This window comes from Pan paniscus, chromosome 7 (assembly GCF_029289425.2).
Source record: "Pan paniscus chromosome 7, NHGRI_mPanPan1-v2.0_pri, whole genome shotgun sequence".
Lineage (NCBI taxonomy): Eukaryota > Metazoa > Chordata > Mammalia > Primates > Hominidae > Pan > Pan paniscus.
In genome coordinates, this window is record NC_073256.2 from 28,269,989 (window position 1) to 28,286,829 (window position 16,841).

Consider the following 16,841-nt stretch of genomic DNA (forward strand, 5'->3'; position numbering starts at 1 on the left):
GTTTTAGGCTCTACAGAGAGGGGCTGCAGAGCTCACCCGGCTGGCAGGAGCCACCGAGGCCCGACACGTGGGCGACTTATTGATCAAGTGGGGAGGAAGCAGCCCCGCACTGCTCTCCCGACTCCGAAGCAGCCCCGCACTGCTCTGCCGACCCCGAACCACCGCTGAGCTCCTGCGCACCCTAAGCCCCACAGCCTCACTTCCAGTCCCCACAGCGTTCGCGCTCCCAGCCGGGGTAAGCGGAAGAAAACAAAGGCCCGGCTCCATCAGGGCACCAATCCCGTTCATCGGCCTCTTTCTCGGCCTCCAATGAGCTTCTAGGGTGTTATCACGCCAGGCTCCTTCCGCCACTGATTGGCCAGGGTTTTCCTAGTGTGAGCGGCCCTGGCCAATCAGTGCCCGTCAGCCCACCCCACGAGGCCGCAGGTAGCCCCGCTGGCGGCCGAGGCCGGTTGAGTGGGCGGAGCGGCGGGCGGGGCGTCGCCGTACTAGGCCTGCCCCCTGTCCGGCCAGCCCCTCGAAGCACCTACTCCACAGGTCCAGCCGGCCGGTGAGAGCCTGGGGACCGCAGAGGTGAGAGTCGCGCCCGGGAGTCCGCCGCCTGCGCCAGGATGGAGTTCGTGAAATGCCTGGGCCACCCCGAAGAGTTCTACAACCTGGTGCGCTTCCGGATCGGGGGCAAGCGGAAGGTGATGCCCAAGATGGACCAGGTGGGCCGAGCATCCCTGCTTGCCCAGGGCGGGGAGGCAGCTCGCTGGGCCGGCCTCAGGGCCTGAGCGGCCGGGCCCGGATTTGGGGCAAGGGGCGCGGCGAGCAGGGCCGACGCCTGCGTGTTCCCGTCCCCCTTCCCTCGAGCCTTCCCCCTGTCGGCCCGGGTGGACGCGGCCGTCGTGGCTGACCTGTCCCTGCCCCCGCAAGCCGCCCTGTGCATGAGCGACTTCTGCGTGGTTCCCGGTGGTTGCGCTCCCCGTTTCGTCCCCTCCGTGAGCATCGGCGCTTACCGGTGTGTTAACCCGAGGGTTACACATCTGAGGCAATGTGGGTGGGTTACGTGGGAGAGGACGAGTGAGTTTTTTGGTAAGCGGAATGAACTATGCAGATAACATCACATGAAGGCCGTTTCTGGAATGAAGTCTGACTCCTCCAGTTTCACCACCTCCTCCGGAGCTCTCCCCGCCTTGCTGCCTTCCATTGCTTCATCCTCGGTGCTTCCTGAGTTTTAAAATCGCCTATCTACGCTTCCAAGTTCCAATGAGTTATCTGTACGTCTATGGATTAGCTAGGTGGTTGGTGGAAGGTCAGAACTTGGTTTTAGTTAGATTTTATCTGCCTCATGCCTGTACTGTTTGTTTAATGAATGCATAGGAGGTGTTTTTATTCCAACAAGAAAATTATTCGTACGTGATTATTGAATGAATAGACAAATTCAGCCAAGTTCTTCTGGTCTGGACCAGCCTGGCTGATTTCTGTGACTTTTTTGGGCCAACAGGACAGTAGCAAATGTGACTCAGGCCGAGGCTTGATAGGTGCCTGAACATCGGAGTCTTTCTTTCAGTGTCCATGTGCTTCAGTAAACACACTAGCAAATAAATTTCTGGTTTTTGTCCCCAGTAGACTACACCCTCATTTGGTGTTATTTTTCACATGCTGTCTTTAATACAGGTACATCCTTCAGTCTATTTGTAGAACATTCAATTTTCTTCATTTTTTCTTTGCCGGTGCTACATTATTTTAATTATTTTGCTGCAGCATAACTTCTATTATTTGATATGGCAGATGTCACTTTTTATATTTAGATGTAGCATTCATTTATTTAACAAATATTTGACCACCAATTGTATATCAGATAGTGTTCTAGGTGCTGGAGGTACAACAGTGAACAAGCTAGGTGTGAAGACCTTGATTTTATAAAACTTACTTTTTAGTGGAAGAGAGACAATTCAAAAAAGCGAATGTAGAGTTTTTCAGGTGGAGAAAAGCACTGCAGAGGAAGATACTAGCAGGGCAAGGGATCTGAGTGCAGTCAGACCTCATTTGGGTCCAGACTTCATTCCTCTATGTCTCTTTCCTTTCTACAGAAAGACTTAGAGAAAATGGTAGCATTGGTTACCTGTTGGGAGGGAAAGTGGGTGGTCATGGTAAGTGGGTAGAGAAAGACTTCACAGTATACTGTTTTTGTACATTTTGAATTTTTTTAAAAGCGAGACTTGAGCTATTTCTTCTAGCTCTGATAATATGGTGCAGTATTTGTTTTGTTAGTTGTAGTCTTTCTGGGCAGTTTTTACATCCCCATGAGCCGTTAAAAAAAATACCTGAACCTTTAATTAGGGGAAATAAATTGGAAAAACACATTTCCCTTTACTTAACATTATCTTAGTTTCTCTTTTTTTTTTTTTTTTTTTTGAGATGGAGTCTTGCTCTGTTACCCAGGCTGGAGTGCAGTGGTGGCGTGACCTCAGCTAGATGCAGCCTCCGCCTCCTGGGTTCAAGCAGTTCTCCTGCCTCAGCCTCCCGAGTAGCTGGGATTACAGGCAGCTGCCACTACGCCCGGCTGATTTTTTGGTATTTTTAGTAGAGACGGGGTTTCACTATGTTGGCGAGGCTGGTTTTGAACTCTTGACCTCAAGTGATCTGCTCGCCTTGGTCTCCCAAAGTGCTAGGATTACACGCGTGAGCCACTGCACCCGGCCTTTATTTTTATTTTTATTTTTTGAGAGGGGGTCTCACTCCGTCGTCCAGGCTAGAATGCTGTGGCCTGAACATGACTCACTCCAGTCTCGACTTCCTTGGCTGAAGCCATCCTCCCACGTCGGCTTCCTGATCCTGAGTAGCTGGGACTCCAGGCACGTGTCACCGATGCATGGCTAATTTTTAAATTTTTTTGTAGACACAATGTCTCGCTGCATTGCCCAGGCTGGTCTTGAACTCCTGAGCTCAAGCGATTTTCCCACCTCAGCCTCAAAGTGCTGGCATTACAGGTGTGAGCCACTGCACCCAACCAGTTTCTCTCTGCAAACTAGGGAAAAAATTTACTCTTAGCAGATATTGAGGGCTGATTATTTCTATCACAGAAGCATTTGGCTATAGAATTTCAAGGTTTAGTAAACTTGATTTTCACTGAATTTTTAGGTGCATAACAGTAAATCTACGGGCATATGCCGCCTGCAAGTTGTGTGGCATCACCCAAAAGCCGAGAGTAATGGAAAGAGCAGGCTGTTTGTAATCAGGCAGATCTGGCTTCTGTCCAATCTAAATCCTGTTATTTAGACTAATATCTTCTCTTAAGTCTGTTATTAAGTCCGATTTCTGACGCTATTAAGTTCGGTGAACAACCTTGGTAACTTAACCTCGGAACCACAGTTACTTCATCTGTAAAATAGGGATGTATGTATGGTAACGATTTTTTAACCACAACTTCCCAACTCTAAGATGGTCTGAAAACAATTTTTTGTGAGTTTGGCTCAGAATCACTTGGCAGCAAAACCTGACTTGAATTGAAGTTGAGGCTTCATTCATCCCACTTAGTATATTCAAATGTTTTGCTAAAGAAATAATCATGAGGTGCTACTTCACACTGACTAGGGTTGTATATGCATTTTATTGCCTATTTTCTAAAACACTAAAAATGCTAAATTCTGCCCCAGGTCTTGCCACAGATGTTTCAGTGGACTATGGGCCTGTGAGACCTTAAAGGGTTGATTGAGTAAGGATCACAGGTGATGTCCGCATTGTGCTTGGCATGGAGTTAAGTGCTTGATAAATGGTGGTTATCAATCTGATTATGTAAATTTATGTAAATTTAGTTCTCAAGTTTGTGGTTTTTTTCCCCTCCTGGAGAAATCTATTCTATTTTAAAGTGAGGAAGGCTCCATGGAGGGCTGGTAGCTGGTAGCTGTTCACTTGTGGAACTTTCAGCCTGAGGCTGGAGCCCCTTCCTGGGAGTCTGGTCTTGTCCTCTCCTGACCACCCCCACACCCTTCCTCTAAATTCCCTCCATCCCTGTTTTCTCCCACTTGCCAGCTTTTGGGAGTGCACTGAATCTCAGACTGCAATAGATAAACCCAAGAGGGACAGGCACCAGTAGCCTGAGCTTGCTTTCTCCCCTGGCTCATGGGAATCAAGCAGTAGAAATTTTTAGTGAGTGTTGTTTTCCATAGTGTGCTTACTAGTTGTGTCTTCCTGTTTTGTTATTGTTGATTTGAATAAACCTGTTTACAAGGTAAGGGACTGAAACAAATAGGTGACAGGAAAAAGAGCAGCAGGGTACGAGCTGGAGGAGTAAGTGGCTTAGCTTGCTCCCTTTCAGAATGGAGGTCTGTATGGAAAGGAGGAGTAGTGTTCTTGAAGAGTGTTGGGGTTTAAATCTAGGGGGACCGTGTCTTGGCATTGATTGAAACTCGTGGCTTAACATCAGCCCCCAAACTGTTAGTTGAACTGAACATGACATTTGGCAGTGCAGTTAAAAACACTGCCTGCTGTAGCCTGGTAATGGTCAGGCTATGTGAAGAGCTGCTCTGGAGCTCAGTCCAGAGCGGGTATTCTGTTTCTTTCACTCTGAAATCTTGCCTCTCGATATTTTGAGAAGGAAGGAGTTGGTGAATTGTTTTAAAATACTCGATGAATGTCTTCATTTATTCATTACACCATGTCTGAATATATTTATGTGCCAGACGCTGAACTTTACTAATATTATGGTGCCCAGTAAATACTTGTTTTTACTAATATTTTTTATGGCAATAAAATGACTTTTTCAGGATCATGTGATTTAAAAGATTGACCCTTTTGGCAAAATACGTATTCATGATAGGAAATATATACAAATAAAAACAACATAGTTCACTTAAACCTCCCACCAGAGCCCAGGGTTCACTGTTACCATTCTGAAGTGACTATGGAATTTCCTAGAAGTGGATATGCCATATTTTTTTAACCACTCCTATTAGATATTTGTTTTTTATTTTTTTGAGATGGGGTCCCACTCTGCAGTATACAATATCATAGTTCACTGTAACGTGTATCTCCTGGGCTCAAGCGATCCTCCCACCTCAGCCTCCTGAGTAGCTAGTCTTGAGTAGCTAGACTATAGGTGGGCGCCACCACACCTGGCTTTTTAAAAATTTTTTTAAAAACTTTTTTATGAACACAAGGTCTCACTATGTTGCCCAGGCTGCCCTCAAATTCCTGGGCTCAAGTGATTCTCCCACCTTGGCTTTCCGAAGTGCAGGGATTACAGGCGTGAGCCACCGCACCCGGCCCTGTTGGATAAATGATTCCAGTCTCTCCCAAAAAGAACTGTTGTGAGACTGTGGGGTGAGGGGAGGGAAGGGGCAAATAGGAACCCACCGTATTTTCCACTCCCTGTGGGCCTAAAACTGCTCTAAAAAATAGTCCATGAAAAAATACACACTACAAACAGCAACTCTTTCTGATATGCTTGCATTTAAAATAAGGCTTTTTCTCCCTTTCGGAAAAACACAGTCCTTGTTTGCTTTAGGGAAGAGTAAAGGTCAGTGCGCTGCATTCCATTAATTTCGAAGGGAAAGATGACAAGACATCTTGAAAGGAATGGCTGGCTTTCTAGAGAATAGTAGAGGCTTAACAGGTGTCATAGAAAAACCAGGGTTGGACAGTGGTAGTAAAACGGCAAAACAGATTTTATTCAGAAAAACTACCGCAGTAAGAGGAGAGAGACCTCGGTACAGAATTGCTCCACTCCGAATGCAAAGAAAAGTAGGAATTGATGGCGGGGGAGCCGGATGTCAGTGGATGGAAAATTATTACGAGGAAACACAGGGGTGTGCATTCTTGATGAAGGCAGGCCAGAGTTATCAGACATCACCTGAGGGATGGAGGGGGATGTGGAACCTGATCGGCTGTCTAGGGTGATCAGATACTGAAGTTGGGGGATTCTGGTCAAATCAGTTCAGCAGGATTCTTGGTAAAAGTGGGCGACGCAAAGACAGACGCGTTGAATACAAAGTCCAGGCCTTGTTGGGAAGACGATTCAGCGGAGCCCGAGTAGAGTTTGGTCTAGGGAGACTCTGTCACTGGGAGGACGAGCGAGCCGCTCGGAAGTGCTCTGGGTTCCCTTAGCGGCCAGTGGGTTCTGGTGAGAAGGGCAACAGCGGGAGGAGGCGCCGGTGCGGAGCGGGAGGCCGGGGGCGGGGCTGCGGGGCGGGCCCGTTGTGGGTCGGCCCAGCGCGTATTCGAATAGAGGGCGAGCCCGTCCCGCCCCTCGTCGGGCGCTTCCCAGATCTGCTTGAGTCTATGGAGGAAAAACTCCGGGGGGTCCGCGATTCCCATGGCCGCAGCCGCCTGCGGCACCAAAGCCATGGCCCTCTTCAAGCGCACCTTGGTGCTGAGTCCCGCCGCGGCGCCCAGGGGCCCGGGCGCAGGCACCGCCCCGCGGGGCTGCTGCTTGCCTCCTGCCGCCTGGCCCTGCAAGGACTGGTCTCGGGGAGAGGGCGGCAGGCTGTGGAGCCGCCTGCCCCAGTCCCACTCCCACTCCTGCTCCTCGACGTCTCCCACCGCCGTGTGTGTTGTCTGCCCGCAGGACTCGCTCAGCAGCAGCCTGAAAACTTGCTACAAATATCTCAATCAGACCAGTCGCAGTTTCGCAGCTGTTATCCAGGCGCTGGATGGGGAAATGCGGTGAGTGATGGAGGCAGCGCCTCTGGCTTGGAGGAAAGCTTGTCCAGGGACCTTTGAGTGTGTTGGAACCTACCTTTTTATATAGCGCTCAGCGTTGCAGCCTCGTTGCTGTGCCTTAGCCAGAACATAGCCCGGCCCTATGTGTTTACTTTAGAAAGCCCTTCCAGGCTCTTTGCCACCTAGTAGAGTCCCTGCGGGCCCAGCCTTTCAGAGAAGAGGGGGGAGGGGATGATGTTTATTAACTTTTTTTAGTCCTGGCAGCTGAACCTGCCTGTGAGCAGGTCGTGTATTTTCTCGGCTTCCCTTATCCAACTTTGCATTTCTATTTCTAGCATATTGGGTTGATTCTTTAGAAGCTGTCTCTGTGCAGATTACACCCATGAACTTAGACCAGTTGCCTTTATGTATGATCGTATTTATACTGAGAAGTTAGTGTGTTTTTTGACTTTCTTTTCTATTTGCTAAATATTAGTTCGGTCTAAACGTTTGGTCTTTTGGTCTCCATAGTTCTACATTGGTTAAATGCAACTCACTTCTGGGAGTAGTAGTGACATTCAACTAGTAGGCTTTTTAATAAACTACAGAAGTTCATTACTCTCATGTAAGGAAGGAAAACTAATATAAGTTTCGTTAAGTATGAAAAGCTTTGGATATCCTTATAGTTCTTTAGAGTTAAGGGTGAGATGGGTTTAGAAAGTGGCCAGGCACAAGTTATTTTAAAATAAAATATCTTTGGCTGTTTGTTCCAATATATTAATAGTTTTTCCTTTTTTTACAGCAACGCAGTTTGCATATTTTATCTGGTTCTCCGAGCTCTGGACACACTGGAAGATGACATGACCATCAGTGTGGAAAAGAAGGTCCCGCTGTTACACAACTTTCACTCTTTCCTTTACCAACCAGACTGGCGGTTCATGGAGAGCAAGGAGAAGGATCGCCAGGTGCTGGAGGACTTCCCAACGGTGAGTGGAGTTACGCGTCTTGTCTACGGACTGTTGTGTTCATAATTGCTAATGTGGTTGTCCGGTAGCCTCCATACCTGTGGAGAAAGGTTAAATAAGCAGTCTGAGGGCAGCATAATGTGAGGGTTAAGAACTCTGGTAGCCAAGACTCTGAAGCCAGGGTGCCTGGGTTGGAATCTCAAATCTCCCACTTACTAAACTGTTGGTTATTTACAAAGACTCTCTGTGCATCAGTTTCTTCATCTATAAAATAGGGGTAATAATAACACCTACCTCATGGTATTCTGAGGATTCAAAGAATTAGCGTAGGTAATGCTCTTAGAATGTTAGCTACTGCTGTTATTATCAGTATTGGAAGTCCAGTGTTTCTTCCTGTGGGAAGACGCACTCAAATTTTAGTGTTGTGAAAGATTCTCAGGCTAGCTCACAAAAGCCTGCTGACTGTATAATGCTGCCTACCTGTAACACTGCTGGCCTCTTGACTACCCTGAGCCTGGTAGCATGGGACTGCTGCTCAAGATGGGTAGCAGCCTGGCATAGGGGGTGGTGTCTGTTGGCAGCTAGGGTGAGCATTGAGAAGCAGGGTGAGCCTCTGCCACTTCACTTGTGATCCTGGGCAAGTTCCTTATCTGCTTTGTGTCTCCGTCTCCTCGTTTGTAAAGTTAGAGCTGAGAGGATTAATTTCGTACATGTAAAGTACTTAGTGCCTGGTACAGAGTAAGTATTCTGTAAATATTAGCTATTTGGTCTATTTTGTTGGAGTAAAGTGGATTATAGTTAAAATCCTAAGCTTTATAAAGTCCCTCAAGTTCATGTGGACATCTGCCTAGGTCCTACTATCCTAGAATTCGCATGTCTTATCACACAAATAACTGATTCTTCCATATCTTATAAATAAAGGTTTGATTTAGCAAAGTCACATGTTCTGTAATAGCTCGAAGAAGCCCTTTTTGTCCACAGTTGCCAGAGCTTTTGGAGAACAGTCCTTATGTTATTGAAACAAACCTAATCTATAGCTGAGTTGGGAGGGAGCTAAGTGGACAGACAGAGAGTCCTCCACCAAACAAAAGAATCTTTGATTCTTGGGCATAATGGGAGCAATATTTAAAAAAAAAAAAAAAAAAGGAATGTTTGGGGAAGACTCCTGCGGTGCAAAGGCTATTTCAGATTGCCGAGATCAGACCTTAAGTACCAAAGCCCAAATATAGTACAACATAATACAAATGAGAAGAAAATAGCTGAAGAATAATTCGAGTTTATACAGTACAATTTAAGACAAGAAAGAAAATTTATGACAACTAGCTGGGTGAGAATTAGAACTGTAACCCTGGGAAGGTCCTGGTGATTTGACACTCACAGGACACCTGATGACCAGAGGATGGGTTTCCTTTGATGGGAAATCTGTGGCCATTCATTGATGGGCCTCTGAATTCTGCTGAAGCAGAGGAGGTAGTAATACCCCATTTATAATGGAAGTGCATTCTCACTTAAAAACAACTAATATTATTCTAGCTGGACCTAGCCTCTAAAAACAGCCAAGGTACATTTGACTTGAGTGGATTCATAATAATTAAAAAATTTCTGGGGCATGGGATAAATGTCTTAGGTATTGCTAAGTCAAGGCAGCCCTAGCCACTTAGCAGAAATGAGGGAATATGAAAGTGTGTGAATGCTAACATAATTTTGGGGAATATCGCCGTCAGATTTCCAGATGATATTCCAACATGTTTGTGAAACTTCAGTGTCTTCCTGTGTTCATACAGTGTTCCAGTGGAAAAATAATGCTTAGTTCTGGAAGGTTTCAGATGTGAACACTGAACTCATCGTTTTCTTTTTTGGGTAGTAGAGTTAGAGATTCCATCCTCTTGAAAGCACAGTTGCCCCGGGAAGAGTAAAAGGGAGCAGAAGGCGTAAGCCAGGCACGGCTGTTTTCACTGTTGTTCACCTTTTGTATCCTTACGAATATAAAGATGTACTAAGTTGTGTGTTTTGCGCGCATATATAATTTTAAGCTACTTGAATTGTAGGTCCCTCCAGTCTGTGATTCAGTTTGAGATGGGACTGTATGGGAATTAATAGTGCCTTGTCTTCTTAAGGAGTGATTTGTGTATGTGCTGATACAGCTCAGTATGTCTTTGAAACCAGTTGTGTGGGGCTAGGCCTGCAATCAGCTTTTGGCTAAGAGGTCCCAGGATGGAACAAGTAGTGTGAAAGGGGACTGATAGCTTGGCCTCACACACAGTACTGCTCTTAGACTGGGGCAAGTGGAACTCCTCACTTTAGAGGGCCCCATTCTAGGCCCCCTCACTCCCAAAGGGGTGAGGGGTCACTGGGGCCATGGGAATGTGCTTGTTCAGCTCTCGTGGGCTCTCCTTCTGTACCACGTTCTGGACATCTGGAGTTCCTTGCCCCAAATCCCTGAGCCCACGTCTGCGTCCGCACAGTCTATTTCCTAAGGTCAGTCCATCTCCTCCAGGTGGGAATGTGCCACCATTGACTGTGCCCTTGGGCCTGAGTGATGGCCAAGGGCTGTGTTGGGGAGTGTTGTGGATGGATCCTGGCACCGAGGGCTGGGATATCCTCTGAAATGAATGTGAGGTGCCTCCCAGTGCTGGACAGAGCGGGATTCAGGAAGCAGTGGAAGGGAAGAGCCTGGGATATGGGGATCAGCTGTCTGTGCCCTGCTGCATTCTGGAATAAAACTCTGAGGGGACTAAGAATTCTAAATTCAAACCCGAATCAACCAGGTTGTTATGAAGATATGTTTGTCAGTGCAGGAGGATACAATATATTTTACTTAAGTTATTAGCTCGATTGATCATTTTTAAATTTTTAGCTACATATAGTATGTGGGCCTCCATTTGTCCTCTTATCCCAGGCCTTGCGGAATTTAGGAATAAGCCTCAATACAGTGTTCTAACCAAGTGACCTCCGCCTCAATGTACAGTAGATTGAACCTGATGCTTTATACTTTAGTGATCATCAGTTGATACCAGTTCAAGTCAGGCTTTCTAGAACTCTCATTGTATGTTAGGGGTTCGATTAGAGTACAGTCATGCATCACTTAATGAATGGCCACAGGATACATTCTGAGAAACGCATTGGTAGATGATTTCATCATTCTGTGAACATCATAGAGTGTACTTACACATACCAAGATGGCATAGCTACTACAGACGTAGGCTCTGTGGTACAGGCCATTGCTCCAAGGCTGCACATCTCTACAGGATGGTACTGTACTGAATACTGTAGGCAATTGGAGCACAGTGGTAAGTATTTGTGTATTTAAACATAGAAAAGGTATAGTAAAAATAGGGTGTTACAGTCTTAAGGGCCCACCATTGTATTTCCAGTCTCCGTTGACTGAAACATCATTATACAGTACATGAGCACGTATCTTTCTCACCTGGTACTAGTGGAAAGCTAGAAGGCTTAGAAGTCTACCTGTAAACATAGCTTAAGTAATAATACAGCCTTATTTTTAAATGATAATAGCAATAATAGTGTTCACTTATTTAGCATTTTACTATGAGTTACTTACTAAATATATTTCATCGTTAATTTACTCTTTGTGTTATTTGATCTATAACATCGTTTAACAGGGAAATTACCTAGTACATAATGTACTGTTATTATCTACATTTTATCTAGATGAGGAAACTGAGGCACAGAGAAATTAAGTACTTTGCCTAGGGTTACCCGTGAAGTTAAGTGACAGAATCAATGAATCTGGAAGGTCTGGCTTCAGATCTCTTGTGCTTAGTCACTCGCATACTTTACTACCTCTAAGGTTTCTAATCAGAGGAATTTGTATCTGTATTCCCTGCTACTCTTACCCTCTATGTGGGATTTGGCCTTTCTCCATTATCCCTGTGGACTCGCTCTGGTACCTTCCTTCTTGTACTTGGAACCATCAGAAAGTGATCTGAGAACATGGAAATCTACTGTGTTGTGAAACAGAATTACCTGGAAGCGGAAAAAGCCCTCCTGGCTCAATTCACATGTCATGGCTTATTGTTGTACCCGGGGAACATATGAAACTGGGCACTGAGTGCGGAGTCAGGAAAGCCCTGTCCATCCTCTAGGTTTCTGGGAAAAACGTAGACCTCTTCATTGTCACTTTCTCCTGTATATTTTTGTTTTTACTTATAGAACTGTACAATTACGTAATAAATAATAAAAAGTCATTGGAAGGATAGGTGAAGTTCAGAAGTGAAAGTGTTCTGGAGGAGTCTAAGCTCCTTCCCACCCTCATTGGCCTTTCCTCTCTAATAAATAGAACTGGTCTAACCAAGGATCTGTGGAACGAGCAGAGTCCAATGGAGATTCAGGGATTCTAATAACCTCTTGTAGAATCACTAGTTTGTTTCAGCCACAAGAAGGAATTACCTTTTGACATTGGCTTGAACAGCTGTTGTGCAAAGAAAAACTTTTTGGAAAGAGTTCTGGAAATATCAGATTGATTTTATAGGTTTTTTTTTTTTTTCCCGAAGGGACATGGGGGTATTGACAGTTGATGTTAATCAGAAATCCTAAATTATGTGAATTCCTGGTATGTTGCAATCAGCCGGCCACTTGGTTTTCCTCTGGGCTCTTAATTTTAGGTGTTTTCCGAGGAAGTTTTTCTAACTTTTCTCTAAACACAGACCAGGTATATTGCATACTTTCAATGTTTAACCAAATCTCTTCACTGTTTGCAGTATTATGTGTAGGCTCTCATGTTTTAAGACTTCCTATGGTGTTTTTATATTGTATTTTGCTAACCTATAATCAATTCTTTGAACTTAAAACAAGATATTTGGGCAGTAACAATAAATTTTAAAAACATCAATTCAACTTGTTTACATTAGGGCTTGGACTATGGAAAAAGTATTGGGCAGCATGCCTCATACTGAGTTGTTTAATGAATTTAAAAGTATAGCCTTAATAGTGAGAGAGACTCTATAGCTTCATAATATAAATTGGGTAACTAATGAGATAAAATGGTTGGCAGATCTGCTCACTAGAATCTAAGCTCTTCAAGGGTATGAGTTTTTTTTTTTTTCTTTTTTTTTTTTTATTATACTTTAAGTTCTAGGGTACATGTGCACAATGTGCAGGTTTGTTACATAGGTATACATGTGCCATGTTGGTTTGCTGCACCCATCAACTCGTCATTTACATTAGGTATTTCTCCTAATGCTATCCCTCCCTTGGCCCCCCACCCCACAACAGGCCCCAGTATGTGATGTTCCCCTCCCTGTGTCCATGTGTTCTCATTGTTCAACTCCCACTTAGCAGTGAGAACATGTAGTGTTTGGTTTTCTGTCATTGTGATACTTTGCTCAGAATGATGGTTTCCAGCTTCATCCATCTCCCTGCAAAGGACATGAACTCATCCTTTTTTATGGCTGCGTAGTATTCCATGGTGTATATGTGCCACATTTTCTTTATTCAGTCTATTATTGATGGACATTTGGGTTGGTTCCAGGTCTTTGCTATTGTGAATAGTGCTGCAGTAAACATACATGTGCTTGTGTCTTCATAGTTGGACGAGTTATAATCCTTTGGGTATATGCGCAGTAATGGGATTGCTGGGTCAAGTGGTATTTCTAGTTCTAGATCCTTGGCGAATCACCGTACTGTCTTCCACAATGGTTGAACTAATTTACACTCCCACCAACAGTGTAAATTTAGTCCTATTTCTCCACATCCTCTCCAGCATCTGTTGTTTCCTGACTTTTTAAATGATAGCCATTCTAACTGGCTTGAGATGGTATCTCATTGTGGTTTTGATTTGCATTTCTCTGATGACCAGTGGTGATGAGCATTTTTTCATATGTCTGTTAGCTGCATAAATGTCTTCCTTTGAGAAGTGTCTGTTCATATCCTTTGCCCACTTATTGATGGGGTTGTTGTTTTTCTTGTAAATTTTTTTTAAGTTCTTCGTAGATTCTGGATACTACCCTTTGTTGGATGGATAAATTACAAAAATTTTCTCCTATTCTGTAGGTTGCCTTTTACTCTGATGATAGTTTCTTTTGCTGTGCAGAAGCTCTTTAGTTGAATTAGATCCCATTTGTCTAGTTTGGCTTTTGTTGCCATTGCTTTTGGTGTTTTAGTCATGAAGTCTTTGCCCATGCCTATGTCCTGAATGGTATTGAATACATTTTCTTCTAGGGTTTTTATGGTTTTAGGTCTTATATTTAAGCCTTCAGTCCATCTTGAGTTAATTTTTGTATAAGATGTAAGGAAGGGATCCAGTTTCAGCTTTCTACATATGGCAAGCCAGGTTTCCCAGCAGCATTTATTAAATAGGGAATCCTTTCTCCATTGCTTGTTTTTGTCAGGTTTGTCAAAGATCAGATGGCTGTAGATGTGTAGTGTTATTTCTGAGGCCTCTGTTCTGTTCCATTGGTGTACATATCTGTTTTGGTACCAGTACCATGCTGTTTTGGTTACTGTAGCCTTGTAGTATAGTTTGAAGTCAGGTAGCGTGATGCCTCCAGCTTTGTTCTTTTGGCTTAGGATTGTCTTGGCTATGCAGGCTCTTTTTTGCTTCCATGTGAAATTTAAAGTAGTTTTTTCCAATTCTGTGAAGAAAGTCATTGGTAGCTTGATGGGGATAGCATTGAATCTGTAAATTACCTTGGGCAGTATAGCCATTTTCATGATATTGATTCTTCCTATCCATGAGCATGGAATGTTCTTCCATTTGTTTATGGCCTCTTTTATTTGAGCAGTGGTTTGTAGTTCTCCTTGAAGAGGTCCTTCATATCCCTTGTAAGTTGGATTCCTAGGTATTGTATTCTCTTTGTAGCTATTGTGAATGGGAGTTGACTCATGATTTGGCTCCTTGTTTGTCTGTTATTGGTGTATAGGAATTCTTGTGATTTTTTGCACACTGATTTTGTATCCTGAGACTTTGCTGAAGTTGCTTATCAGCTTAAGGAGATTTAGGGCTGAGATGATGGGGTTTTCTAAATATACAATCATGTCATCTACAAACAGGCAATTTTACTTCCTCTTTTCCTAATTGAATACCCTTTATTTCTTTCTCTTGCCTGATTATCCTGGCCAGAACTACCAATACTGTGTTGAATAGGAGTGGTGAGAGGACGGCATCCTTGTCTTGTGCAGGTTTTCAAAGGGAATGCTTCCAGTTTTTGCCCATTCAGTATGATATTGGCTTTGGGTTTGTCATAAATAGCTCCTTATTATTTTGAGATGCGTTCCATCAATATCTAGTTTACTGAGAGTTTTTAGCATGAAAGACTGTTGAATTTTGTCAAAGGCCTTTTGTGCATCTATTGAGATAATCATGTGGTTTTTGTCATAGGTTCTGTTTATGTGATGGATGATGTTTATTGATTTGTGTATGTTGAACAGCCTTGCATCCCAGGGATGAAGCGGACTTGATCGTGGTGGATAAGCTTTTTGATGTGCTGCTGGATTCAATTTGCCATTATTTTATTGAGGATTTTCGCATCAATGTTCATCAGGGATATTGGCCTAAAATTCTCTTTTTTTATTGTTTGTCTGCCAGGCTTTGGTATCAGGATGATGCTGGCCTCATAAAATGAGTTAGGGAGTTTTCCCTCTTTTTCTATTGGAATAGTTTCAGAAGGAATGGTACCAGCTCCTCTTTGTACCTCTGGTAGAATTCGGCTGTGAATCTGTCTGTTCCTGGACTTCCTTTGGTTGGTAGGGTATTAATTATTGCCTCAATTTCAGAGCCTGTTATTGGTCTATTCAGAGGTTCAACTTCTTCCTGGTTTAGTCTTGGGAGAGTGTATGTGTCGAGGAATTTATCCATTTCTCCTGGATTTTCTAGCTTATTTGCATAGAGGTGTTTATAGTATTCTCCAGTGGTAGTTTCTATTTCTGTGGGATTGGTGGTGATATCCCCTTTATCATTTTTTATTGCATCTATTTGATTCTTCTGTCTTTTCTTCTTGCTAGCGGTCTATCAGTTTTGTTGATCTTTTCAAAAAACCAGCTCCTGGATTCATTAATTTTTTTTTTTTTGAAGGGTTTTTTGTGTGTCTATCTCTTTCAGTTTTGCTCTGATCTTAGTTATTTCTTGCCTTTTACTAGCTTTTGAAGTTGTTTGCTCTTGCTTTTCCAGTTCTTTTAATTATGATGTTTAGGTGTTGTTTTTAGATCTTTCCTGCTTTCTCTTGTGAGCATTTAGTGCTATAAATTTCCCTCTATACACTGCTTTAAATGTGTCCCAGAGATTCTGGTTGGTTGTGTCTTTGTTCTCATTGGTTTCAAAGAACATCTTTATTTCTGCTTTCATTTCATTATGTACCCAGTAGTCATTCAGGAGCAGGTTGTTCAGTTTCCATGTAGATGTGTGGTTTTGAGTGAGTTTATTAATCCTGAGTTCTAATTTGATTGCACTGTGGTCTGAGAGAAAGTTTGTTGTAATTTCTGTTCTTTTGCATTTGCTGAGGAGTGTTTTTCTTCCAATTCTGTGGTCAGTTTTAGAATAAATGCGATGTGGTGCTGAGAAGAATGTATATTCTGTTGATTTGGGGTGGAGAGTTCTGTAGATGTCTGTTAGGTCTGCTTGGTCCAGAGCTGAGTTCAAGTCCTGGATATCCTTGTTAACCTTTTGTCTTATTGATCTATCTAATATTGACAGTGGGATGTTAGACTCGCACACAATAATAATGAGAGACTTTAAGTCTTTTTCTAGGTCTCTAAGGACTTGCTTTATGAATCTGGGTGCTCCTGTATTGGGTACATATATATTTAACATAGTTAGCTCTTCTTGTTGAATTGATCGCTTTACCATTATGTAGTGGCCTTCTTTGTCTCTTTTGATCTTAGTTGGTTTAAAGTCTGTTTTATCAGAGACTAGGATTGCATTCCCTGCTTTTTTTTTTTTCGCTTGGTAGATCTTCCTCCAGCTGTTTATTTTGAGCCTATGTGCATCTCTGCACGTGAGACGGGTCTCCTGAATACAGCACAGTGACGGGCCTTGACTGTTTATCCAATTTGCCAGTCTGTGTCTTTTAACTGGGGCATTTAGGCCACTTATATTTAAGGTTAATATTGTCATGTTTGAATTTGATCTGACATTATGATGTTTGCTGGTTATTTTGCCCAGTAATTGGTGCAGTTTCTTCCTAGCCTCGATGGTCTTTACAAATTTGGCATGTTTTTGCGGTGGCTGGTACCAGTTGTTCCTTTCCATTTTTAGTGCTTCCTTCAGGAGCTCTTTTAGGGCAGGCCTGGTGG

At 43.6% G+C, this 16,841-nt stretch overlaps 1 protein-coding gene across 3 annotated transcripts in view; it reads left to right on the forward strand.

The window, feature by feature from the left end:
- The first annotated feature begins 354 nt into the window (after positions 1 to 354).
- The window catches only part of FDFT1 (farnesyl-diphosphate farnesyltransferase 1), a 36,403-nt gene continuing 19,916 nt past the window's right edge, over positions 355 to 16,841 (forward strand). The window contains exons 1-3 of one of the 3 annotated variants that reach the window (XM_003805315.4): positions 355 to 710; positions 6,554 to 6,651; positions 7,430 to 7,613. In XM_003805315.4, coding sequence (XP_003805363.1) covers positions 612 to 710; positions 6,554 to 6,651; positions 7,430 to 7,613 — 381 coding nt within the window. In that variant the 5' untranslated portion in view covers positions 355 to 611. Of the gene's footprint in view, positions 711 to 6,255; positions 6,652 to 7,429; positions 7,614 to 16,841 lie in introns of those variants that run through there. The other 2 variants (XM_034965606.3, XM_008969821.3) reach the window with 2 other exon arrangements.